Raw genomic sequence first — 27,879 nt, 5'->3', positions numbered from 1 at the left:
TTCGCTTTTGTTCAAGACCCCTGCGGAATGGCTTCTAGGCCTCAGAAGGATGCCGTCCTTTTCGTCGGAGCGCTTCTTCACGGTGCCAGATCTCTTCAGGAACGATATTCTGCGCTTCCTCGTGCCCGAGTCGTTCGTCTCCGGGCAAGCGACCTCCATTCGCTCCTCGAACGTTTCGTGCGGCACGTTGGGCACCAGGAAGTGGACGTGCGGCGAGGTCACGTCAATCGACTTCTCCGGCTCGGACTCTGGCGAAGGGCTGGGCTGCGGCGAGCCGCCATCTTGGATGATACCATTGAGACCCATGTTGAGGGGGCAGAGGCCTAGTTTGGAGCTCTCCTCGCTATGATCCTGCATGTATTTGGCCATGGCAGCGATGTCCCATCTTTCCCCTATGCCGCATGTACTCCAGTCTGAGTGCTCCTGAAGAAGAGGATACAAAAAAGACAAAATTTAGACTCAATATTCAGAAACAGTCTCCTGGCTCCCAGGATTCGAACCGCAAGCAATAGCAGTAGCATGATAAGACAGCATGCAGTAGCATGATACCGTATATTCTCGAATAAAGTACGCACTTTTTTAACTTTTCAAAATTAAAAAGGTGCTACAAGTTGTTGCCAAAGTTGGGGTGCGTACTTTATTTGAGGTCACTGCACAGAGAAATGGTAAAAAAAGCCTAAAATAAAGCAAGGTGGAGCTACACTTCTAGTAATTTTTCAAAACATGCACATTGTTGTTGTCTTGTAGTTGTCTAAACATGAAACAAAGAAATTGTCTAAACATGATTTACATAAGATTGGCATTTCCATACAATCCTTTTGAGTTAGTGACTTTGACTTGTACAACTGGTTTTTCCTGATTTCTTCTACCAGTTCACAGTGATTTTTATAATTGCAGTAGGCAATTCCCCAGGTTATCTTATGCAAAATAACCGGGGGAAAACATCATAAATTTGAATTTATCCAGTTAAAGGTCTGTTCAAAATTGGTGGAGAAGGGGTGCGTACTTTATTTGAGTTTTTCCATTTTACCTTTCAGTCCCAAAAATCAGTCTAAGACTTGTCCGAAATCAGGGGTGCGTACTTTAATTGGGGTGCGTACTTTATTCGAGAATATACGGTATATTTTTACAGGGAGGGATTGCTAGCCCTTCCCCTTTAACATGCTCGAGGCACCTCCTCGAACGCGGAACCACCATTTCACATCCTTACCAAAAGATGCCAGCCCTACCCAAGATTGAACCAGGATCTCCCCTTACCAACTGTGAGGCTCGGGTACAAACTCTAAGACCTGAGAGGCAACCCTGTAAAATTCTATAACATACTAAAAACGAAAAACAAAAAAGATACGCACCACACGTGTTGTTTTATGGTTACGTTTGTCGGACGTTTTAAAGCACATGTTGAGTGCTTCGCTGTGACAAAAAAAATCGCACAGTGCTAGACACAGATGAAGGCATCCGCCTGAAAAAAGATCCCAAATCACCCGACAAAACACCGCAGCGTTTCCCCAGAAGAATGATAGGTTTACCACTGCAACTTGTGCCAGCCAACTTACTATGCCAGCTGACTAAGTCAGCAATAAATTTGGAAAATTCAGTTCACCACTTGAGTCAACACTCAACAGGTAGCAAGAAGGGTGAGCAGCTGAGGGTTGGACAAGTCCACTAGCCCTATTGTCCAGGGCAAGTGAGTTACTGCCCATCTGGCACTAACTGACAGTGTATGTCCTAACATCTGTATGTCCTACAGGTACCACTTGCCCAATCGGCCAAGTAAGATTTTTCCATGAGTAAAGATTTTGATTACTTTTCACAGTCATTCAAGTATTGGTCAACACAGAAAAATAGAGCCACTAATAGTAGAATTCCATTGCTTGCAGTGAAAATACATGTACATAGAAAAATGTCATTTTACATTTCGGACAAGTGGAAAGTTTTTTTTTTTTTTTATGTACTTGCCTGATAGGACTTAAGAAAACTTGTCCAACCCTGGTGTGTCTCTTAGGAACACATACAGCACAAAGCTTGGAACAAAGTCAAAGGCCAATTTCATGTAAGAATTGTACACTTTTTTTTTACCTAAGAGAGAAAATGAAACACAGGGGAGGCATTCTCTCTCAACTGCTTGCAAAACTTAACTGTAAAATGCTGATGAATCTATAATTACTGTAAAAGCAGAAATGTTTCATGTTTGCGGTTTCAGCAGTGGCCACTTCACCGCTAACTTAAAACCAACTGCATTCCATTACAGTATGTGACTACAGTCTATGGCGAATACTCCATTTTCCCGCTACCACGGAAGTAAATCCCCGCGAACTTAAATGCATTGACAGTATGTTGGCTTCCAACCATAGACCAGAGAGGTTAATTAACAAATCAAAATATCAAAAAAATGGAAAACAAAAAAGATACACACCATGCATGTTGTTTTATGGTTTCGTTTGTCGGAAGTTTTGAAGCACATGCTGAGTACGGCCGGTACTGTACTTCTTTGTGATAAAAATATCGCACAGCGCTAGACACAGATGAAGGCGTCCGCCCGAAAAACGACTGCCGAATATGCCAAATCATGCGACAGGCAAGAACACTGAAGAGTGACAGGTTTACCAAAACAACTTGTGCCAGCCAACTTACTATGCCAGCTAATATACTAACAGAAAACTACTGTTATTTGACCAGTCAGATCTGCCCAGTCTCATCAATATGGGAAATTTGTAAGATTTATAGTCCACAGGGCTCGAAATACCACCTGCATATGCAGGTTAGTGCAGGTAAAATTGGAGCTGTGCAGGTATTTCTGGTGTCTACCTGCACCTAGCCTGCACTGGTCCAAGTACTGGGTTTTATACATAAATGTCCTATGATGTAGGTGTATATGGATTGTTATTAGCTGCATTAATATTGACTGTTAAAAGAAAAAAATAGCAATAGTTCCTGAACAATTTCAGTATGATTCACACTTTCTAAATTCAGAGTGGTGCAGGTAAACTTTATCTGGTGCAGGTAATTTTCAATGTTGCTTGCACCAGTGCAGGTATGCGCAAAAAAGTATTTCGTGCCCTGGTCCATCATTTTTGAAAGTGAAAAGATAAAGCAAGTAGACATCATAAAAGCAACAGCCAGAGATGAAAACTTGAATATGATTGAGTGCACCAAGGAATCAAACTAGTCCTCCGGCTTTTTTTACCTTCACCGAGAAGGTTATATTTTCGGTTAAGGCCTCATGTTGTGTCCCTATATGTAGGTCAACAGCATATAACTCGAGAAGCTGTGTATGGATTTTAATGATATTTGGTATTTGAGTAGCGGTTGCGGAAAGGAAGGTCGTGTTCGAAAATGGTTGGCGTAGCCTTTTTCCGTCAGGACGGTATCGGGCCGAACGTGTGCATCCGCTTTCTCGTTTCATTATGTTTTTGAAGCATATTGTCTTATATTCTTTTAAAAATCTTAGAACCAGCAAATTAAATTGCTGTGGCCTAAGAAAGAAAATGTACTACAGGGGCAGCGTTCTAGTTCAACTTTTTACAAAACTTAACTGCAAAATGCTCATTCATAAGAATTAAGGCATCCAATCATAATTGTACATCTGTTAACAGGTTGATATTTGGTGAGTCTAAATAGAGCCCATAAAGTTTGGAAAATAACTTCTGTTTTCAAACTGCTCGGGTACCAAATTTGTGTTCCAACTCCCAAATGAGTTTGCATGGTAGAAAAGAGGTTAGATAAAAAGCAAGCACATGTACATCTGTTACAAATTGTAGACTGGAGAGTGACCATATTTCGGTCAAGGATACATGGTGCATGTGGTCTGTCAGTCAATAAATATACAAATGTCTCTCAAATTAGGGTCACTGGCCTGAAGTAACCCCTTCCAGACCACCTGTGGCAACTTGGTGTATTGGAGGATCGAGATCAGCATTTTGCAATAATGGACACCAGATGAAAATTGCATCAGTGAAAGAAGAAAAAAATTGGGTTCAACCATTACATCAATAATGGTCCAAGAAGACCACCGAGTGGACCAACAATGTGAAAAGGTGGAACAGGGGCATGCTCCCTGGGAAAATTTTGAAATCTATACCCGATGATATGAAAGGCTATTTCCTTTATTTTTATGTTGAGGAGCAAAGTTTGTTGGCAGACTCAGCTTGGTTCAATTAATATCTTAATATGCCGATTTTTGTCGGTCAAAATTTTTGTCCGTTGCCGGCGGCCAAATTCCGTCAGAGCATGGAAGGACGGATGCTGGCTTAGAACCCTGTTGGAAGGTCTTCTCCATGTGTTGAGGGGCAGGGTTGGACAAGTGCACTAGCCCGATTGTCCAGGACAAGTGAAAGTGCTGATCAGGCAAGTGAACGTCCTACCCCACTTGTCCGACCGGGCAAGGTTTTTTCATGAGAGAGATTTTGATAAACTTGTTTCCTTTCAGAGTCATAGCATCAAGCATAGGTCAACACAGAAAAATATAGCCAACAATAAGAGAATTCCATTGATGGAATTGAAAATTTTAATGTTCGGACAAGTGAAAAGTTAGTTCGGGCAAGTAAATTTTCTATGGACAAGTGAATTTTAGAAAACTTGCCCAACCCTGGAGGGGTGAACGACCTGAGTATTCCCAGCTTCACCAGAAACCCAAACCATCCCAGTTTGCTTCCTGCCACCTGAAACATCCAGAGTTCAATGACCTCTTCAAGACTGGGGTTCCAAATTTCATGCAAGGCATCATCTCCAAGCAGATCCTATGGTAGCATAAGATAGTATAGGGGTCTAATGCAGTTATTATTAATTCAAAAGCTTTATGGGATGGCAAGGGTGAATTTTTCTGTCCCAAAAGTCAGATTTCTGTCCCAGGGGGGAATGACCTGGAGAAAGCCCCGGAGAAAGCCCTGCTCCTTGGCCAAAGACAGTGGGGCTCAAACAATGACAGAGAGGATGTCAGGATAAGATATAACCTTCTTAGTGAAGGTAACCAGAACATTGTGTCTGACCCCTCACTGAGGACAAACTGAGGCTAATGGCATTGACTGCCAAGGACCTCTGCCAAGCTTTAAACTCCACAGCCTGTTTACAGTTAAAGTTGCCCTTTCAGCAAAACCACATGTGGTCTCCTGGGAGGAGCTAAATATAGTCTCTGGACTAAATATAGACTAGCCAGTTCCAGATGAGTTAGATACAAGATGTAACTTAAGTTAAGTTAAAGTTGCCCGTGCATCTATGCAGATGCTTAGGGTGGCGCCCATCTCCACTTCGAAGCCCTTGGGCCACACATTTGTGCAAGTCACTACAGCAGGGGGTTACTATAGTGATGCGTGTTTAACTAATCCATACTCTTTCTCATTAGTCCTGAGTGCTAAGCAGAGAAAGTTGCATGTATCATTTTTTGAGTCTTTGGTATGACTCGGCCGGGGATCGAACTCACGACCTACCGAATGCAAGGTGAACACTCTACATACTCCGGGCCATTGCTCCGGTTACAAGATGTAACTCCTTCTGAAATATGAGGCAGGTAGGGGTACGGGTATAAGGTCTGGTGGTTTTTGCTCCCAGGGTTTAAACTATTGGTACATATTATGATATAGTTTAATGTCATCATTTCAGGAATATGGAAAAGAGTTTGAAACTTTTAATCAGATCCTGAAGATACTTTGCAGCCATAGGCTGAATTTTGTATCTCTTAAGAGTTTTCAGTTGCTAGAGTACATTTTACTTAACAGTACATGTAAAACTATTTTATTTGTTATCATTACAGTATTAGTATTATCATTACAGTATTAGTATTATCATTACAGTATTAGTATTGATCTTGTGTTTTCTGCAAGCCAAAAAAAGTCATCTTAAATTAGTCAAAAATTATATTGTTTGTCATGCTACACTTATAGTATAGCAATGATATTTTACCACAGATGTTTATGTATGAATGTGTGATAAAAGTCTCATATCATAGCAGTGTATCTTAAAAATGCTGCTGTGCTACATTTATATACACATATAGTAATTGTTTTACAAAAGCAGATTTATCAGGATACATATTTGATATATAAAGATCGAAGAAAAGAGGAAAGAAAGTGGCATCTGTTGTGGGTCAAAAGTTCATGATTAAGTATGGTGTGCTTTACATTATTTACATAGCATGTGTTACTGAATGTCAACAACATTGCCAGCAGAAAGAAAACAAACCGTGGACTTCTGTCATCACACAGACCGATCTTTGTTGACGCGACAAAGTACTGCGACTTTCCTACAGTCTGTTTACCTACTTGAAGACACTGTCAGAAAGGGTTGTGTCCCCTAAGAATGTACAATGTAGTTGAATTTATCTGCTGGATGGGATGTATTAAAGTCTTTTGAGTAAGTGGAAAGAAAAGTGAATGGCTTTGAGCGTTAATCATTATACCGTGAACAATCCACGATAAAGTGACGTTCATCTTCAATGTCAAATGCTAGAATGGATCTCAACGAAAAGCGCCCTGTACGCCAATTTGAGCTTTCGTGAATTAAGTTTGAAAAAAAGGCTTGGAAAGCCACATTATTATCAGATGTGTCATGAGTTGACAGTCAACAGTTACTCTCTTGCAGGATTTGACAAGTGAAAGAGAAGTTGAAGGGCGATTTTTGGCCCACATTGTGAATGACCCCTCAATCTGATGGACTAAGCACTTGCAAACTTTAAGGTGTTCTCTAGAAAATGTATCAAACTGTTTTAAGATCGAGCGAGGCAGCGGATGTGTTTATTTCTTTAGCGGTGTTTCTCAGCAGCCGAACGTCACTGGAAACCCGAAGCCAAACCTGCGTCATCCAGGGGTAACTGGTCGCTCGCCCGGACTCCCTGTGAAAGGTTTCCAGCTGACAAACGTGCAGCTTAACCCAACAAACCTGGTCCACACCTGGAGATTATTTCCTCCCTTCCTAAATTTAGGCTAGCTTCCAAACGGTCTGACTCCTGCCTTGGTTTGTCTGTTCCAACTGTTAATGCCGCTCCCACATCGGGGGTCTCCATGTAGTGGTACCAGCAACTTTTGACAAATTTTTACGAGGGATGTAGCGATTAACAGTAAAATTGATGTGCACTCCCATAGACAATTACATAATGATCATATACAAGTATAATGCTAGGGTTTTCTGAATAGGGGAAGAAGGGCACTGCACTTTCAAGCCTTAATCATTCTCCCGGACTAGGTCATACAATGAATGTGGCCAATGTCTTCAACTGTGACCTGTCTGAACTTAAAATTCTCTGAAACCAGGGTTGTAGCCAGCCTGAAATCATTTTCAGTCCCCTCGATTTTGAATCAGAAAGAACTAGATCGAGCCGCAGGCATAACGTTCCTAAGGGGATCTGGGGGCATACTCCCCTGAAAAATTTTGAAATCTAGACCCTCTGAAACCCAATTTCCTGCATTTTGAGGAGTAGATTTTGCTGGTAGACTAAGCTGTTCATCTGCTTTGGTGAAAAATTACACCAGAAGACAGTTTTTTGATATCTTTACTGACTTTACATATAGTTTTCGTCCATTACAGAGGACGGAATGGGCAAAATTTGTTTCAGTCCCCAGCTGCAAAATTCCTTCAAAGGACTGAAGGACGGGTGCTGGCTACAACCCTGTCTGAAACTCCACTCCACAACATGGACATTTAGAGCAAAGCTCACTTCTACACCACCCTGCCACTTGGTCACTGCTCCAAGCACACCCGTGTACTTGTAATATTTTAGAAGAAAACCCCCTGCTCACTCCTGCCTTGCTTTGAGTTTGTTCCAACCGTTGCTGGAGCCCGGGCAACATTAAATTGGGTATTAACAAACTCAGAACACATAATGTGTAACCCTTACACAAACTCTACTGTAGTTAAGATGTAAATCTTAGATTTATATTGAAAGTAAAGAGGAATTTATGTCCTAAGGGTTGAAGATTTTCCTTGTTCACAGCTTACATTTGTATGTTGTATGTCACCTGTCAGACTGAGTCTTGGGCACCTTTCAATCTCAAATTGAGAAGAAAGGAGGTTGAAAAACTAAATGAAAAACTTAATGCACAATCATTTATTGTCACTAATTAGCAATGTAGTAACAGCCTTTACAAATGTTGGCCACATCAATTTCATTTCTTGTTTCTTAAATTTTATTGTTTTATTCATTTTGAAAAAAATTATTTAAAAAATGATTTAATAATAATATGCACCTTTCACTAAGTTTCAGAAAATTTATCTATATGTCATCCCTCTATAAATATGACATACACAATGACAAAGCATTGTAAAGAGGCAGTGATATTTGTGAGCCCAAATCCAACAGGACAAAACGCATCCATCCTGAACCAAAAGAAAATGACTAAGTCTCACCATGAATACAGAACCGAGTCTAGGCCGATAAATTGTAAGTAAGAATTAGACAAAAGAGGCTTTGTGAGAATCGTTCATTACCAACCGCCGCGCAAAGATAAGCCGTTTATCTCCTGACGCTTCTCGCATTAACCCTAGCTTAATGGTGACCCAGGCGATATTTTTCCTCGCCGTTACAAACAAAAAACGATACCCTTTGCACAGCTAAAATTAAACCTTACACATCATAACACGTCGCGCTCCTGTGAAATAAGCACCATAAAGGTACAGATTTAGGGCCTGGTTGGTAGAATTCATGGCTCGTGTTTGCGACGCGTGGATGTTTTTAAGTACGACTGCCTTTTAACAGTTTCTTTTTCCATTAACCTCGCCCGTCAGCAGGATAGATTGGAGGCCGAATGACGCACATGCAAATTGGCCTCTCCACCGCCGGCGCGTGCTTGGGTTGGTGAATGGGAGTCCTTGGGGGCCAGGCAAGGTGGGATCGCTACGCGCATGTTAAAATGATATAGTCGAGGTGCTGGTTCTCTGGGATCAACACTGCGCAACTTCTCCTCTTCTTTATTCTGTCCAGCAAAGTTTGAAATGTCTGCAGTTCCCTAAACTATGCCTGGTCTTGTCTTATTTTTGCAACATGAATTTTACAACTGTTGAATAGTTATCAAAAGCAACAGACAGAAGTGTCACTGTCCCAGACTAAATGGAACCCCTTAAGGTTAATCGTTACAGTAACTATCACTTTTATAGAGTTTGAACAGTCTGCAGTTTCCTAAACTACCTACCTATCAGTTTTTTTTTACAACACAAATTTTACAACTGTTGAAATTGAATAGTTATCAAAATCAAGTGTCACCAGTGTTACTGTACTGGGCCAAATGGAACACCTTATTCATAAGGGTAATCGTTACAGTAACTAACACTTTAATATAACTTGCATCATCATCACCACGACCAGGTCTACTCTCTCCTTCCAGACAATTCTGTCCCCAATAGCTGTTCCAGGGAGTGCAGACTCCTACCAAACCGAAGAAGTCTTACTCTACTCTAATATTGTTCTTTAAATACTTGACTTGCAACCCCACATCAAGAGCAAGTTGGTCTTAAATAGAATTTGCTGGGCGCTGTATCCTTCCGTTTCACATCTATATTAAGCAGGTGTATCGGTCTTTCCTGTCCACTCCTTCAGTTAGCAGCCCACAGGGTAAAATCTGAGAGAAATGGGTCACCTTTGAGATCTAAAATTAAACACCAGGGCAGGCGACTACACCACCCTGATCTTCTGAGAGTTCCACATCCGTCTTCTTTTCTAGGTTAATTGGTTTGTGGACCTGCATACAGCAGAGCAAGTAAACTACTTGCCATGGTTTGTTTGCTTGGAGAATGACATTTTCAAAAGTGTAATTGCTTTTTAAAAATGTGTGTGTATGTGGCACTGTTAAAATGTTACTGACCAGAGTGCAGTGCCACATTGTTCTCGTCTGTCCAAAAGCAAAAAAAAAAAAATATGTGATGGGCTTTTTAACATCTTCCATTGCCTCTTGTGTGTGCACGCGTAGTCCAATGGTTAAAACTGACCGTACCTCTGGACCTGTATAGAGATAGGGGAGTTTCAATTCATGCGATTATTGCTCACCTAATATAACATTAACATTCATTTTTGATTAGTTAGACTGAGGGAAACATGTGATAAGTTAGAGGTACTCACTATATATCTATGTGCAAATGCTTGCAGTCCTAATGTTGGTGTAAATGTAAGAGTGGACTGTTAAGCAGTGGTCCAATATTCCTCCTACTTGTTGAAAATAGCTAGGGAAATTTCTTTGCTCTATCTTTCAGCGAGCTGAACTGATTCACAAGATCCTGATTTTCACCTTAAAGTTTCCAAAGGACGCCGACCTCTACCATGACCTCGAACAGTTAAGCTTGCCGTTTCAACACGTGTGTTGACGGCACGTGTCAGTCAAATACCTCATTTAACCTTTCATGTCAGACAATCCGAACCCTCCAGGTATTAAAAGGGCAGTTGGAATCATCTCCGATCCCTCCCAGGACTAGGTTCCTGCCCTCCAGTTAGAGAAAATGCCCTGGAAAGGTCGTACTTTGCTCCATCGTATGCAGCTCTTGCAGAGCTCAGACAGCTTATTCAAACTGTTGCACGCAACTCATGCCCAACATACAGATGTTAATGATCTATCTCTTAACTGTTAAGCTCGGATTGTTATTCTGCTGCGGTATACCTTGCAGATTTAATCACTTCAGTCTGCCTTTTTCAGAAAAAAGGAGGTCACTTTTTTTTACCCACTTTAACTAAGGTTGTATCCTCCTATATTTCCTCTGGTGCGTGTGTCTGCAAGTATGTTAATTTGTCTGCAAGCAGCATAGCTTGAGTTTTCGTAGATGAATCTTGATAATATCTGGTATGTTGGTAGGTGTTGGCAACATAAACAAATTACGTCTAGTAAATGCTTAAAGTTGGAACCCACTAGCGGCTTTAGTGGTTTTGATATTTCGTATTTTGGACACGCTATGGTCACAAATATATGTCCAGAAAAACACACTCCAGTATTTGTGGTGTCTGGTCAAACTTTTTTGCTTTCCGTATCATCAAAAGTACCAAACAGACTGTATATTGGCAAAATGGCCAATACAATTGTTGGAAGTCAAGGAACAGACATTATTAATTTAGAGTAATTTGGATATTAATTATTTAAGGTGGTAGTTCTACAGTACAAATAAAACCGCAGCTGTAACAATTAGCAAAATGGCCTACAATTGTTGGAGATCATGAAACAGACAATTTGAGGTGGTCAATACAAATAAAACCTCAGCTGCTAGACAGTTTGAATGTAAGTTCATCTGTGACGGTAGTCAACATTATGCTACAATTTTAAGACCATATATCCATACACAAAAATAAAGCGCTTACCAACAAGCTTTAGATCAGTCCAACCTCCTTGATCAGTCCTGATCCTTCTCAAGTTGAAATGACCCAGAGCTTTATTTTTGTGTACGGATATATGGTCTTAAAATTGTAACATAATGCTAGACAGTTGTTTTTTTCCCGAGCACCTATTCAAACCAGACACGAGCACCTTGAATTTCTATTTACATCCTATTCACGGCTCCAGTACGCAGCTAATCAATCCCTCAGGTTTCCGCCAAGCGCGTGCCGCCGCTACACGTGTCGGTTCGGCCCCTTTGTGCACAGCGAGCGCACATGTAATTTGGATGAATAGGCTTTTTCTTCGATCCTTTCACGGATGAGCATGGACTTTAAAGCAGTAATGTGTTATATAAAAGCTTTCCTTCTGACTACACAAAAGGCTTCCTATAGGTAGACCATGAATTTTCACACATGCATGCATGCAGGCAATATGTATCTAATTCTACAATCTAAAGCAGGGTTCAATGTACTTGTTCCCGCATAACGTTGGTTCACCTTTTTCCGTAGGGTAACCTATATCCGTTGTTTCTAAAAACAGGATACTTAAGGATTTTAAGTCGACTGATGGTTTAAAACTGCAATATCTCGAAATAATGCAGTTTGAAACCACCGTCCATCGTATTGATATTCCCAGATACCCTGTTTTTTAAAGCAACGGAAATAGGTTTCTCCACGGATAAAGGTGAACTAACATTACATGCACCTGCACACATGCATGTACTATGTGGTCTCAGAACAGAAGTTTTTTGCCCATGGGGATTTTTACATGGTTAAGGATGTGAGGAGGTACGGCACCTCAAAAGTTATAGCAAGGTCCACAAGCAATTTACAAGTAGTACGGAGTACAATCTACAAAATATCTGAAAATGAGCATCGATTTGAATCTCTTATTAGAGAATTTATCAAGCTGCTTGATTTATCTTTGTATGACCTGGACTGAAAGTTAGTTTGTGTTGAGCTTTCCCACCAAAATACTACCCTGACTCCAGAAGGGCTTATATATACATTGTCAAACGTATCTGATTCAACTATTTTCTTAACAATTACATCCACAAAGATTTAAAAGTTTAATATAAACATGACCTGTCAGGTACCACAGTCCTCAAACATACCACATGTCAAGCACCGTACATTGTATCTCTGCAGAATGTAGCTTATCAACTCCTGGGTAAGTGTTCTGTGGGGGCAGATACTGACTGATGAAACCTGGTACTGCACAGTAACCTACATGTACATTTAACGTTTTTTGACTGTTATTCCTAGACAGTTATTCCTTAAAGCACCATACATTGTATCTCTGTAGAAATGTAGGTTATCAACTCCTGGGTAAGTGTTCTATGTGGGCAGATTATGACTGATCTGATAAGTGTAACAACATTTAACGTTAATCTTCTTTTTGACTGTTATTCCTAGACAGTTATTCCTAAACTGTTATTCCTAAGCACCATATCTCTGTAGAAATGGAGTTTATCAACTCCTGGGTAAGTGTTCTGTGTAGGCAGGTACTGACTGATGAATTGTACAGTAACAACATTTAAATGTTTATCTTCGTTTTGACTGTTATTCCTAGACAGTGCGTTACTTAATACTTGCTTACAGACAGTGTGTTGGCTATAATAGTACGATATGACAGTCCAAACTGGTCCTCCAATCTAATTTGCATTTTTTGTAAAAATTAAATCTTTGCAAATAATGTAAAAAAAAACCAGCATTTAGGCAATAGCTGGTGAAATTAAGAGAACACTCAACTCCTGAGCATTTCTATCTTGTACATAAATCTTTAAAAAGTCACATAAAAGTGATTATCTGACAGTCATTAACATTAAGTAAACATAATGGAACAAGTTGATTTTGATCACAGTCAGGGAGACAGAGTAAAAAAGAACCAAAAAAATAGCATGTCCATGACAGAAGAAAGAGAAGCCAGAAGATCTCCTGCAGTATTAAGGCAAGCCACAAGGAGGACTATAAATTGACTTTTCAACTTACCTTATAGTAACCCACATACGAATTGTCAAAGCAATTTAGGAAACCTTAAGTAATGCTGACAAATATCCAGGAGCATACAGACTGACAGATACACACGTACAGACATGCCCCCAAAACACCTCAGTATTTTCGTGGAGGTACTCGGAAATGGGGACAGAGACCAAAGAGCAACAAAATGTAGAGTAAGTACAGATGGAGAACGCGAACCTTTCAGCTTTTTTTACAAACTTCACCAATCTTCATCTGTGTTGTGAATCTTTCCCTGGACCCCAGGAAAGCAGCAATCAGGCAACTATTTATCCTTCTGGAGCTAAACTTAGCAACAAAAGTGACGGGGGCAACAAATGTGTTTCTAAGATGAGACTCTGACCTTGGCATTGAAGGGACTTCCTTTTAAAATGCCATCTGGGCACAAAGGCTTGTTTTTCTCACCAGAAGCCAAGAATGTAAGACCCGAACCAGAATCCAGGAAACCTTGAACTAGAAATATCATAAAATAGCCATAGGCTAGTTGGGCAGCCCTGGCTGTGTGTTCGTAACAGCCAAACCAATAAATAAATAAAATATCATAAAAGACCATAGATATCCAACCATTCATGTAATCAACTGTTAAGTCACTGGAGGCATTCCTTGCTAAAATGTTCAATTTGAGGAAAAAGTCAACTACTATACAATGATAAACCGATTTTCCTTAACATGCTGCAACAGTTCCATTTTGTTGAAGGGTGTTTGCAAGCCACCAAACACTCTAACCAAATCATGCAATATAATTGTTACTGAAAAGGGCATCATATTTGACACACTGACAATGGTAATGATGCAATTAGAACGGTTGACAATTTTCAATCCGCAGAGCCAATGTCCAAAAACAGAGAAATCCTGCTAGTTCAAATGTTGACAATGCAATTCTTACAGTAAGAACCATCAAAATAACATTGTAGGAAGCTGCGATCTCATGACACTGACCAGAGTTCCAATATTACTGGGGAGGGGCTGCTAAATCGAATTGCCCATTCCCTGCATGGTTAAGCCATGTCAAACAATCACTTAAAAACACATTTACCTACATTTCAAACCTCAAGTCTTTACCCCCACTGCAAAGCTGGATTTGTTAGGTTTGTTTTGGTTCAAAAAGCCCGAGTTCAACTCCGGCATTTTAACGAGCTACAGCCAGATGATTGTCATGATGTCAGGATTGCACCCCCTCCCCTAATGGATCAGTCCATGTGCCAGTTTCGAATATGAAGGTCACTCATAGGTCAAAGCATGCCAAAGGTCACAATTTTTGGCAAGATTTTAAAAATATACATGCTTCAGTCACTCTTGCAGAAATATAGACCTTTGTGATCGAAATTTGCCCAGGGAAAAAAATTATCTAAAAGAAACAGGCTAAGGGTAGGCACTGGGCACTTTCTGCGCAGCTCCGGAAAACAACTCCCTCCCCTACTACCATGGATAATTTCTTACAAGTCTACAAATCAATTTTCTGGTATTTCTCCACTCACCACCAAGACATCGGCGAGACTCATCCTGTGAATGTACGGCGCGATCTTTCTCTTCACCTTAACGCAGGACAGCGGGAGCGAGAAGCGCCTGTTCGAGCCGGAGCCGTCCGTGGCGGTGCCTTTACCCGTCAGCATCTGTAGTCTGCCTTATGGACAGCGGAGCCCCTCAGAATGTGATATGAAAGAGCTCCCACTTCCCCAGTCAACACTGGAACCTACCACGTGGAGCACGGGGGTGGGGCAACTTCTTACCGACATCACTTCCGATATTCCATCCTAAACATGCGACTTATCATCAACGCAGCCTTCTACTCAACAAAACAATTCTAGTCCATCCAGCTTCGTTAATTACTCATTGTAAGATTTTAGACATATTTTGACAACCACCCGTTCCAGATGGAACGCTCCAGTCTCCTTGGAATTCCAGCCTGTGAGTCTGCCTCCCTAGCAAGGGGGCCTCTATAAATAGATGGATTGATTTGAGAGGCGCTGTGCATGGAAATAGCAGAGGAAGTACGTCAGAGGGCAAGGCGATGTCTCAGACAGTAGTGCAAACAGAGTGCTGCTGCCCCAAGATAAGCCAGGAGGGAGAAGATGGAAGAAGTACCCCTAACAGGGCTTGAAAAACTTTTTTCTGCATACCTGCACTGGTGCAGGTAACATTGAAAATTACCTGCACCAGACAAATTTTACCTGCACAACTCTGACTTTAGGAAGTGTGGATCATACTAAAATTGTTATTTGTACCATTGATATTTTTTTCTTTTATACTTTATAGGAGATAACAGCCAATGCAGCTAAGAACAATCCACATGCACCTACATGTACATCATAGGACATTTATGCATAAAACCCAGTACATGGACCAATACAGGTTAGGTGCAGGTAGACACCAGAATTACCTGGCTGCACAGCTCCAATTTTAGTATTTTTACCTGCACTAACCTGCATATGCAGGTGGTATTTTGAGCCCTGAAGTACCAGTAGTTTGGGCAGCAGCCACATTCCAGGAACTCTTTCAGTAGCTCTGAAGAAACCAAGTTTAGCTGTTTGGGATAGCCAGAATGTCACACATCACTTTGGGTTTGGAAAAACATTTCCCACATTTGGCTAATTCCACATGGTCTAAACTGTATCTCTGCTATATATTTTGTCAGACCCTATAGGTACCTCTTCCCTCGTGACCTCAATGAAAAGCATCATGCAGGCAGGTTTGAGCTTCTTATGAAGATTCAAGGAAACAAACGTCTTCAGGGTTGAAACTCTTACATTAGAGTAGATGCATCACAACTTATTATTACAGTAACTATATTGATCATGATTTTCATATCTAACAAGACCACAGCATGTCCTGGACAAAATATACAAACATTCAAAGTTCTGCTGCAGCAGTATATATACCTGGGGGTCAGCTAACAGGAAGCCAGAAATCACCACAGACCTTTGCGTCCACAACACCTCCTATATACCAAAATTTAATACAATTGCGATCCATTCAGAGGCTCCTAAGTTTAATATTATATTGCTCTGGATATTCGCGTGCACGCGCGCATACACACAATGACATGCACGGAGCCAGAAACTACATTGTACATGTCATTGAACAATATCAAGCTGCTCAAAATGACATTCAGGTCACAATGAATCCACAACTTTCTGAAGTTAATGATTTGCAGTTACAGACATGCAGTCACGTGTACGACAGGCTTTGAGTTCAGTGTCCCTTGAAGCATTTTATGTAACTCTCTCTGTCCTACAGGCCAAAAGCCTTTCCTTTAATAGTCTTCCGGTAGGACTGGCAAACAACCTACTACAGGTAACTAGTCAGTGGAGTGAATGCTTGAAATACAATATGCTGGAGCTGTTCAAAACAACATCACCCCAGCCTGATTTGGCTTTTCGTGCAAAAATAGGTGGCTAAAAGGGACGCCATCTGTGGCTAAAAATAAAGAAACAGTAACACAAAGTTCATTTTAGTTCATAGTTCAGACCCTTGCATGGAGCTGTTCAAAACAAGATTCACCCTGATTCACCCTGATTTGGCTTTTCGTGCGAAAACAGGTGGTTTTATTGGCTAAAAGGGACGACATCTGTGGCTAAAAATAAAGAAACAGATACACAAAGTTAATTTTGGTTCATTTGTTCAGACCCTTGCATGTAAGTGCCTAGTGACACAGAGGGCATCAAATTTCCTTTCTGTTTCAGTAGCAGGGACTATATCTTTAAAAGGGGTTGCTAGCCCACCCCTTTAACCCTAGTCCTGCGGCGCGCTACAATTGTGTTGTTGCACATGCATGTTCTATTTGCGGCGCAACACTATTGTAGTTTGGGGGGTATGTCTGGGATACGTACGTAGCACTCGCGTGTGGTAGTGGCGGGAACGCAACTAGGTACCAGCTGTTATGGGTCAGGGGTCAGGGGTCAACGACCTGTTATGCAACCGGAAGTACGTCATCCCAGAAGTCCTTGCGAGGCTAATTAATATTCATGAGCGTCATTTTCGTCTGCTATAACGCGGAAGTGTTTTGTCTTGCTGTTTGGGCTGTTTTCGGTGGAAAATTTTAGTATTTAACGTAAAAATGCCGCAATTTATGGTATCGGAGATTCACACCGAATACTTTATGGAAGGATTCCGATCCCATTTTACCTGATTTGGGCAGAGAATCCAATGAAAGTGGTGGAGTAGCTGGGACGACGACATCTGATCCAAGTTTGGCGTGCTACCGAATGCATGGGGCTCCTATTTGCTACAGGAAATCTTGGGGCGGATGGAACAGACTGTGACCGTGACTGGCATGGCTGTGGTCGGGCGAGAGGCCGTGTACAAGACCGAGAAGGCCAGGAACCGGGTCGGGGATGCAGTCAGGGCCGGGGGGGAGGGGGGCAATTGTGCGAGGCCGGGTGCTGACCTCGCCGGGGCCCCTGAACAAGTCGGAGTGATGACGTAGGCCCCTCAAGAAGTGGGAATCTATTTTCTTACCTCGTTTGTATCGTTGTCTTGTCCTCAGAACTCCTCAGGAACTTTGTACTGTTGTCACAAGTTATCTTACTGGTACTGTAGAGCTTAGTATGAGAGATTATGGACAAAATCTACCTTTTATTGCTTTTTATGACTTAATGATCAATAGAATAGGTGGAAACAACTTAACATAGACTCTCGAGCAATATAGTGACTGTAGGCTTTAATTTGATGTACATCAAGCTTATATTCCACTTGCCAGACAGTGTCACAACCGAGTTTATTCAATGCTACAAGAATAGTGATTATACTCCATTCAGCACCAAGGACAATGTTCAATCATTAACTTACCTGTAGCAATACCTGTTTATTTTCTTACCTCCCATGTATCGTTGTCATGTCCCCAGGACTCCTCAATAACTTTGTACTGTCTGATGTCAAAAGTTTTTTTACTGGTGCTGTAGATATGATTGTGACGTATTGTGGACTAATCTATTTTTTATTGCTTTTTATGACTTTATGATAAATATATTAGGTGCAGATAACTTAACTTAGACTCTCAAGCAAGGTAAAGACAGCAAGCTTGAATTTATGGTACAACAAGCTTTTATTTCACTTGCCAGACAGTGTCAGAATGAAGTTTATTCAACACTGAAGGGATAGTAGTTAGACAGAAAAGCCAGTTCAGCACCAAGGACAATGTCCAATCATTAACTCACCTGTAGCAATACCTGCATGATTCTTTTTCTCACATGGGCAAGAAAATGTTGTCAGAAGTCTTAAAATAGATTGTAGTCAAGAAATTGACACTGGAAATGTATGATATGAAAGTGGAATACAAAAGTTTAATGAAAAAGTGTGTTTTATTGTTTTATTGCCTCTGTAAACCCTTATGACTGATAGAATTGTAAATGTATGCAACATTTCTTGAAAGTACACATTGTAAGCTTTACAATGATATGTACCTTTATGGGGTTAGTGTAAGGTAAAGTAACTAAAAATAAGCAAAATCAAACTAGTACCCTTTGTTTCCAAGGGGTCTGGGAACCCCAGCAGTGGGGGCGAGTTTTGGTATAGAAAGCCAGCAGGACAAGGGTTAACATTGATTGAGGCACCTCCTCAAACACTTTTTACGTTCCTTTTTACCCATTTTACGTCCCTTCCAAAAAAGACGATGCAGCCCCAACCAGATGCCCTCTCAAGGATTGAGCTCTCAGTGACAACCAATTGGTATCAGGTGCTCAACTGTGTTCATTCAATTAAGTAAATTTTAGTTCGAAATGTACAAGTCATTACAACATACATCTAGACATAATTACTATCAAATTCATTAACAACACAGAGGGTGCCGGAAGAGCTATATACACAATCACACACTTTAATATATACATTGTACATTTGAATACATGCATGGCACCTAACGTAAGCCTTGTCTATCTATACCTCACACACGCACTTTCATATAAGAGATTCTTCAAAGTTGGGGAATTAATTTTCGATATGCCGCACTCCGGAAATTTGTGTGCCCATGCAAGTCTGATAGATCTGACCTCAATCGATTTCCTGTTGTAAATGTGATCTGAAATAATTACTCCTGCTAGCAGGACGATGCCCCAGGGGGCGCATCATGTGTCTTGGTCTTTTTAATATACATGTCATGTGTAATGCTTTAAAAATAGTCTTCCTTGGACTGTGCGATAGCTTTTAATTTGTCGTTAAGACATGTAGTCATAACATTAAGTTTAAAGTATTTAAGTAAACTTTGGACAAAGTACATCATACAGAAGATTGTCCTTTGTATGATAACGTCATAGAAGCATTTTATTAATGAGGCATGTTTTAGTAAATTTCCTCACTTCAGATACTATTATACATACACAATTAATGTATGTACACGTGTATATGATTGTTACACGGATGTGGGGAAAAAGTGGGACAGAAGTATATTTAAAGGTCTTCATTCATTGATCCAGTGAAATAATTACACCTGATGCCCCGGGGGACGTATCATGTGTCTAATTAGCCTTTTTAATATGAATTATGATGCTTCAAAAATAGCCTTCCCCATGGGACTGTGTAATATTTTGAGACAGATGAAAGAGTTTTGTCTGTGCCCACAAGCAAAGTTCCATCCCGGATGCCTCGCAGTCATGGAAACAGCCAAGTTACATCACTTAGGGAAGTAACGTTAGCATGCTTTAGTCACTTGTTAACAAGCTCATTACAGGGGCTAGCAACAGGTGAACAAAAAAAGTCATGTATTTACAAACTAAAGATAGTGCAATTGAAGATAAACTTCTGATTTCAAGTGGGGATCTCACACAGACATATCAGGGTAAAAAAAAAGCTTAACAGTGGCCCTGCCGCCCTATATGGGGTATTGTAAGGTTTGACACAAAAAGTAACGTTAAGCTACATGTACACCCACATTTGCGGTTAAATGCCTTGGAAAAATCAGGACAAATACTTATAGTTCTGACTCTGCTGGTTTAAGGTCCTGAACTTACATTGCGCATACAAGAATTTATCATCACAAGCACGCACGTGGCAAGTCCATGTGCAGTCAGGGCTTATCAACGAAGGCTGCTGAAATCCTCTGGGTCCCCGAGCTAGAATCAATGCAGCGTGATAAGTATCAAGGGTCCTGGCAGTGTCTGTTACAAGAACGTCTCTCCTCAATCAAACATCGCTGAGAATAACGGAATCCGAAACATTTTTTTAATGTATAAGCCATATGTACCTAGTACAATTGTTGTGCAATAAAGTTATAATTATTATAAGCGAGGCTCAGGCGATTGCCGCAGAATCGTCGTCCGATCGATTTTCACCAAATGTGACGGGGATTACAAGAGCTTCTCTCCTCAATCAAACATCGCTGAGACTAACAGAATCTGATGTAGAGAGAGGGCTCTTCTCTACATGTGCATGCATACAGGGTGGTTACAGAGCGTGGTACAGGTAACTTATCGCACAGCAAGGGTGTGGAAGCAAGCCCAGTACTAATTATGCTGAAAGGTTGAGAGGCTGAGAAGATCGACTCTAAATGCCTTTGCACTTTTGCACAGATTTATTAGACTAGAAAGAGATTTTTTCCTTTACTTAAATACTGTGTTCTCAAGTTGGCAGTGCTCCGCCAATAAGGCTAAGTTGGATTTGGGCACTCTATTCTATTTCATGCTTTTGCACAGAATCACTGGAAAAGAGCACAGATCCTCCTGTACTTTTAAGTGTAAAAACAACTTTGATTCTAATACACATGTGACTGTACACATTTGAGTACACGTGCTTCGATATTTATGGTTCACTACAAGAATTTATGGAGAAAGAGCAGACTGGAAAGATCACAGATGTTTCTTATGCTTTTATAAACTTTGTTCTCAAGTTGGCAGTGAAGGCTTTGGATTTGGACATATCTATATTTCATGCTTTTGCACAGAATCACTGGAAAAGAGCACATTTCTGATCTCTCCTGTACTTATCAACTTTGGTTTTAATACACACGTGTTCACATTTGGGTACACATGTTTCAATACTTATGAAGGAATTTATGGAGAAAGAGCACAGAACTGTGCTGACTCAACGAATCTGTTTTTAACTGACTAAGCAGAATAGGCTATTAGTAAGGACAACGCGCACTCAAGTTTTGATACCTTTGTACTTTGCAAGGATTTACAGAAAACACACATGCACACATTTGGGTACACGTTTCGATACTTTAATGCAAGAATTTATGTAGAAAGAGCAAAGAACTGTGCTGACTCAACGAATCTGTTTTTAACTGACTAAGCAGAATAGGCTATTAGTAAGGATAATGTGCACTCGAGTTTTGATACCTTTGTACTTTGCAAGGATTTACCTCAAAGAAAGAGCACTGAATTCTTTACTTAAATTGGTCTTATAAGTGAGTGGGAATTGCACTAAGACCTCACCCGTGCATGTAAATGCACTCTGTCCTTTACTGCCGTTGACCTATTATAAGTCTTGTAGACTTGGTGATTCAGTGTACTGTTACACAAGACTCCAGGGTATTAGGTCATACCTGTACGTCTTTATGGGCAAGTGAATGTTCTGATTGAGCAAGCTCACCTTGTGCTGTACTAAGTCTTGTAGACTTGGTGATTCAGTGTACTGTTACACAAGACTCCAGGGTATTAGGTCAAAACCCCCTACCTGTACGTGTACGTGCTTTGTTTTTAATGGGCAACTAAATGTTCTGATTGAGCAAGCGCATGTTGTGCTATCCTCGGATACTTGCCCAATCGGGCCCGTGCTATTTGGGACTGGATATTGGTATAATAGACTGAATAAAATGCGCTCCAGGGCATTATGGCCTGCCTAATCTTGTAGTTAAAACATCGTTACACACTTTGAGAGTTTGAAATGAATTAAGTGGATTTCTTTGCTCATGCAGGTAAAATGCATGAAAGCATGTACAAATGTATAACTCATTTGCATCAACATCGTGTTAACTTGTCTTTACCCGTGTATTTTTGCAAACTTGTCCAACCCGTGTATAATCATGTACCGCACGACCTTGCAAGCAAATTATACCTACCGGAGGTCTAAACTTAGCCTGACATGCACAACAATTGGGCACAGGTGTATTGTACGTTTGCTAATTGACATAATTTGATCTCAATAGACGTTGTTTTCTTGGAATCAAGGTAACTATGGTTACAGTGTACTTCAGCAATGCCGTGGGTGGAAGATACGTCTAGTTTTAGTCACGATTTATATGTAGTCTGCGTTTTTCCAGATATTTGTGGAAAGCATGACGTAATAAGAACCTCTGAATGGATTGTGATGCTATTTTTGTAGAGGGAAGGTCTTGGGAAGACGAAAATCAAAGTCAAATTTGTGACCCCTGGTATCTTTCCTTGGTTCGTCCTTGGGGATCAAGCGACACAGAAAAACTACAACAAATGGACTGTCATTTAGTGTCAACAAACTTCAGTAATGACTTGAGGGAACAAACGAATGTGTATAGTTCAGTGAATTATAATTGTTGTGCAATGTAATAAGGAAGAAAGTAACCCATAACAGGCTAAACTGACTTCGTTTTATGCTTTCTGATTTTTCAGATACTACATGATTGTGTACAATATATACATGTACATGTACATTTTGTACATGGACCATCAAGTGAAGATTTAGTGAGAGGACAATATGTAAACAGCTAGAGGAGTGCAATGAAAATCAGATGTTGATGTTGAGTTTATCATAGTATTTGTTTACATCAAAATTTTAAAAATTGAAATTGAATGTGACTGTCAGTACATGGTTTGCTTAATGAAAATCAAACACATGGTCACATCAAATTTGACACAGGAAAACAAGGTTCATGTATTTTCTAAAACAGATTTACGGTTTATTTCACTTCATTCCTTTTCCAGACCCATGGTTTGTTTTGCAAAAACAGCGAAGTTGAAGTCTGCAACGTGACAGAACTACTCAAAACAAACCACTCCAGCTAGATGTGCAGAGTGGAGAGTAGATGACTGACATGCCGACGTAGAATAGCTTTTAATAGAATCTACTCTTCCGGCTTCGCAATCTCAGAAGTACACACTGAGTGCTGTGTGATCAAGAAAATGTGCAGCGCGCAGCAAAAATACACGGTAACACGTCATCGCAAAGCTCTCTTGTAACGTCGAGGGAAGTTTGGGTCACGCAACTGACATTCAATCTCAACTTCAAGATCCTTTCTGTTATGGTACGTATATAGATGGGTGAAAAACAAAAAGCTTTCTAAATTTTAACTTCATTAAAAGCCACTCAAGAAAAATACAATGTCATGGACACTGGAGTGTTTGATACTACCATACAAATGTAATGCGAAGGTAATGTAAGGTAGTTCACCTTTATCCATTGTGATGTGATACCTACATGTTTTTGTACATCCGTTTTATTTACAAAATGTAGGAATATCAAGTCAACGGACGGTAGATTCAAATTCTGTTAACCTGAAATCCCTAACCTGTCTTTAGAATATTAGGTTTAACCCCACAAATATTAGGAGAATGAATCCTACATGTATCTAGGACATTTTTATGCAGCATGCATGTAGTAGTTTGCTTACCCAGTGTAAACTGGAATTTTATGGATTTTTATTCAGTTTGGAACAGGGTTCTCTCCGTCATTAGTTTGCTTGTTGGGATGGACAAAACTTTACCCCATCCATAAAAAAAATCTGCACTTAATGACATGAAACTGATGAAAACATATTTTCGTAAGCACAAAATTATAGGTTTAAGAACAAACAAAATGCATTGTACTTGCAATCAATGAATCAAAGTGAGACAGAAAAAAATCTTACACTGCAGACAGCCCTCTCTATACGTATACATTTTCATATCCTGCTATAGTTAGATTTGATTGATTATTATTAATGGACATCAGCTTAGCCTTCAAGATTTTTATTAGGCCAAGAATAGACTGTTTATGATTTGCGCCTATATAGAAGTCTTCTAATGACAATTTGTAATGAAAAAAAATTTAATTTCCTTCCAAGGGGGAGAGAGCATGATTCTGTTACATTGATGCTGCCTAGTGTTCTAGCCAGGACTTCATTTTAGCGCAGTGGGAATGGCATGGTAGCAAAGCGACCAATCAGGAGATTGGTGTGGAAAGGGGGGGGGGGGTCTTGGTCCTTCATGGTGAAATTTCGAAAATGTAGAGTTAAAAGATGGCACTCTTTTAAATGTCACAAGTAATTTGAAGGATGTTTTGGTCAGTTTTGAGTGGCATATCATCATTTTTCATTTTTCAGACATTGATTAAACATTGTTGAACAAGAAAATGATAGCAAAGCACCACTTCACCTGTTAAAAGATTAGCGTAGTGGTCCATATTCTAGCGTAACGGTTGTGGTTACAAATCATAGCGTAGTGGCCCACTACCGTAAAATGCACTAGCTAGAACCCTGCTGCCTGCATGGTATTAAAGTAACAAGGACAAGCTTGGTATGCACAGCGCTACTCTGGAAACCCTTTTTGATTTAATGAGCACTTCTTAAGAGCACTTGTTATTTCCTACCTCTGGTACTTTTTTTTATTTCAAGGGCAATAACACGATCAGAGATACATGTATGTATGACTTTAAGGAGTTGTATACATGTACATGTAATTGAAGGGGTTTTATTCGAGAATAACACTTATAGCTACGATAGAAGTGGATGCTTATAGTTAATAGCTTTGTATGAAGTGTTATAAAGTAGAAGCACTGTTTAACTGCACACCCCATTTACATGAACCAGCATACTTCGTGCAATTACAGTCAAACCTGTATTAGCGGCCACCTTTGCATAACGGCCACCTGCCCATAGTGGCCACTTTTTGTCGGTCCCTTGGATTCGTAATGATTAAGAAATAGGCTTAGCGGCCACCTGTCCAACGCGGCCACGGCCACACGATTTCCGGTCCCGCAGGTACAAAAACACTGCCGATTACGGCCACGCGGACCGCTGATCTATGTTTCGGCACGCGTTCGGCCATATACAGTGGCCGTATCGTCACCCCACGCCGGATTTAAAACCTCTTTGACTTATTTTCAAAACAAACTTCGTAAACTGGCGCTACCCATACCTGCTGACAAACGAAGTCATATAAGGTCAATAGACGACACCAATATTACGGAGGTAAATTGTGTTTAAGTTACGTTCTGATACACTATCGCTTAAGTTAATTTACATCACAAAAAAATCTGAATAATTGTTACAAAGACAAAATGATATGATCTTCAGACTATGGTGGATTGTATTCTTACATTTATTTAAAGAGATATGTCTAAAATGACGTGACTTTTCTTGTGAGTACCACATTAGCATAATGGGCGAATCTGACGTGTGAACGCGAGCGGGAACGCACGTACGGCGAAGTATCAAAAGATACAAGACGAAAGATCTAAGAGATATGTCGATACCGGTCTCTTCAGACAATATCAACTGTAGAACATTTAAAACTTTTTATGGCTTTTGTTTTCTTAATACATATAGTGTAAAAATCATTGCAGTACATGTACAGTACTGTATTATGTGAATAGAGATCAGTGGGTACTAAAAGTATGTGTAACTTATTGCTTGTGGTCAATTAATTAGCATATTCTCTATAGTGGCCACCTCTCTATAGTGGCCAATTTTGACCAGTCCCTTGAGTGGCCGCTATAGACAGGTTTGACTGTATCCGGGTGGTGCAACAATGCGAAGTTATCCAGTTGGACCACATGAGTTTTGGATTTGGGGATTCCGTTCAATTAACAGAAATGTACGGTAATCTGTAGTGCAATTAACTGGCTTCTACTGCTATACATGCAACAGATCGCTGAACATTAATAATAATAATCAATGTGGGCAAATGTTGAAATCTCATGCACAGCTATACGTATTTCAAATTAGGATTGCAACTGGCACTTCTAAAAAGAAAGTTTTACATAGATTATTTTGAACCCCACATGTGTAGAGTAATTGTACATTCATCAGAAAAATCTTAACTAGTCTTGAAAATCTCAATTTGTTTAGACAGAAGGGCTTTTAAAACAAAGACTGATGAAAAAAATTCTTTTAAACAGGATTGAAATTACAAGTAGGACACACATATGAAAGAGCACAGATTCAACATACCTCTCCCTTCCTCACTCAAGTGTGTTGTTGCGCTGAACATCCATAACGGCAAAAACAAGGTCTGAGAGCCTGTTACTTCTGCCAGGCAAGTCTGTGCATCTCTATTTTGGGAAGAGAAAATTATACCAACCACAGAGTCTATAATGGGAGCCTGCAAGGCTTTTTCTCTACAACAGGTAACTAATCAGCTGTTTTAGTTTTAATTCTTCGTTATTTGTAACAGACCTCCATCCATATTCCATGCATGGGCGACTGAATTTTCTGTGGCAATTCAACTGATTCCGAAGAGTTTGCATAATTTGAGACACACAACCTCCCATGCAGATTCTTCCTAATGCATCAACATGATCAGAATCGACCTTTGGGGCACTAAAGAAGAGTAGCTGTAACATGTTTTAGTCTTTAAAAACCCATTATCGGGTCAATAGAAGAAGCAATGTATTCAGGTAACGTACTGGATGTTTACGTTGATGAAGGTTAGACATCCAGGTACAAATAGGACACGCCAAAAAGCAGTTACTCAACCTACTGGATATGATTTTAGATGTTTGTTGAGTGGTGTCCTGTTGGCATAATGGTTAGGGTGTTCGGCCCAAAGGTCCTCAAATGGAATCCACTGACATCAATGTCTCCGATGTTGTGCCCTTGGGAAAGAAACTTTTAGACAACTTTCCTGACTTCGTACCTGACTTTGGTTGGGGAAATAAAAGGCGGTGGGAGGAGAGGGATGGGCTCCCCCTTACACACAGTGGATAACAACCCACTACCCCGATAGGTGGGGTCACACCTGCGTAATACTAATATAGATATATTTAAGTCCGTATGAGGCGCGCATGGGAGTATTTACCTCCACCAGGCCCCACAGGTCATTTTTAAAATAATAGAAATTGGACAAATGTAGACAGGTAACATGTCAGACGAATTAGCTGGGTCGCTAACCATACTTCTTGGTCAGCTAATACATCTGGCATGTTATGTATCTATATTTGTCCAATTTGTACTATTTTTCTCCGCGACCTGTGGAGCCTAGTAGAGACTAAGAGCGTCATACATGTACGCACCTCAAACGGACTTGAGTATATACGCATGTGTGACCCCTAGTAGCCTAAAAAGGCTACCTTAGTGTATGGGACTACCTTTACTTTTACCTTGTGTCAGCTGTTACCTTCCATTTCTCAACATCCTGTGTTCAAAGGCTTCCATTGTAATGCAATTATGCCTGAGATGCTACAAATGTTACCACATTCAAACTTAAGATGTATTGAATGGACTTAAGGCACATCTGGATCAATAAAAGCTGCAAATGTATTCTGGTAGCGTACATGTACGGGTTATTTTGCCTTCAATGACAGCGTGTGGAAAACAGCTATTTTTCGACATCCTGTGTTCAAAAGATTCCGCTGCAAGGCAATTACTCTTAATAGATGCTACAAAATGCACCAGACTCAAACTAAAGGTACATACATGTAATAACTCACTTATAAGGCTATAATATACATGCATAAGGCCATTTATATCCGGATCACGA

The 27,879-nt window shown here is 40.3% G+C and overlaps 1 protein-coding gene across 1 annotated transcript in view; it reads right to left on the bottom strand.

Annotated features, from left to right (window-relative positions):
- The window catches only part of LOC118420735, a 77,002-nt gene that overhangs the window by 7,972 nt on the left and 41,151 nt on the right, over nt 1-27,879 (bottom strand). The window contains exon 12 of the mRNA XM_035827690.1: nt 1-423. Coding sequence (XP_035683583.1) covers nt 1-423 — 423 coding nt within the window. The remainder of the gene's footprint in view (nt 424-27,879) is intronic.

Source organism: Branchiostoma floridae, chromosome 8 (assembly GCF_000003815.2).
Source record: "Branchiostoma floridae strain S238N-H82 chromosome 8, Bfl_VNyyK, whole genome shotgun sequence".
NCBI classification, from domain to species: domain Eukaryota; kingdom Metazoa; phylum Chordata; class Leptocardii; order Amphioxiformes; family Branchiostomatidae; genus Branchiostoma; species Branchiostoma floridae.
This window is presented reverse-complemented; position numbering and strand designations above follow the sequence as displayed.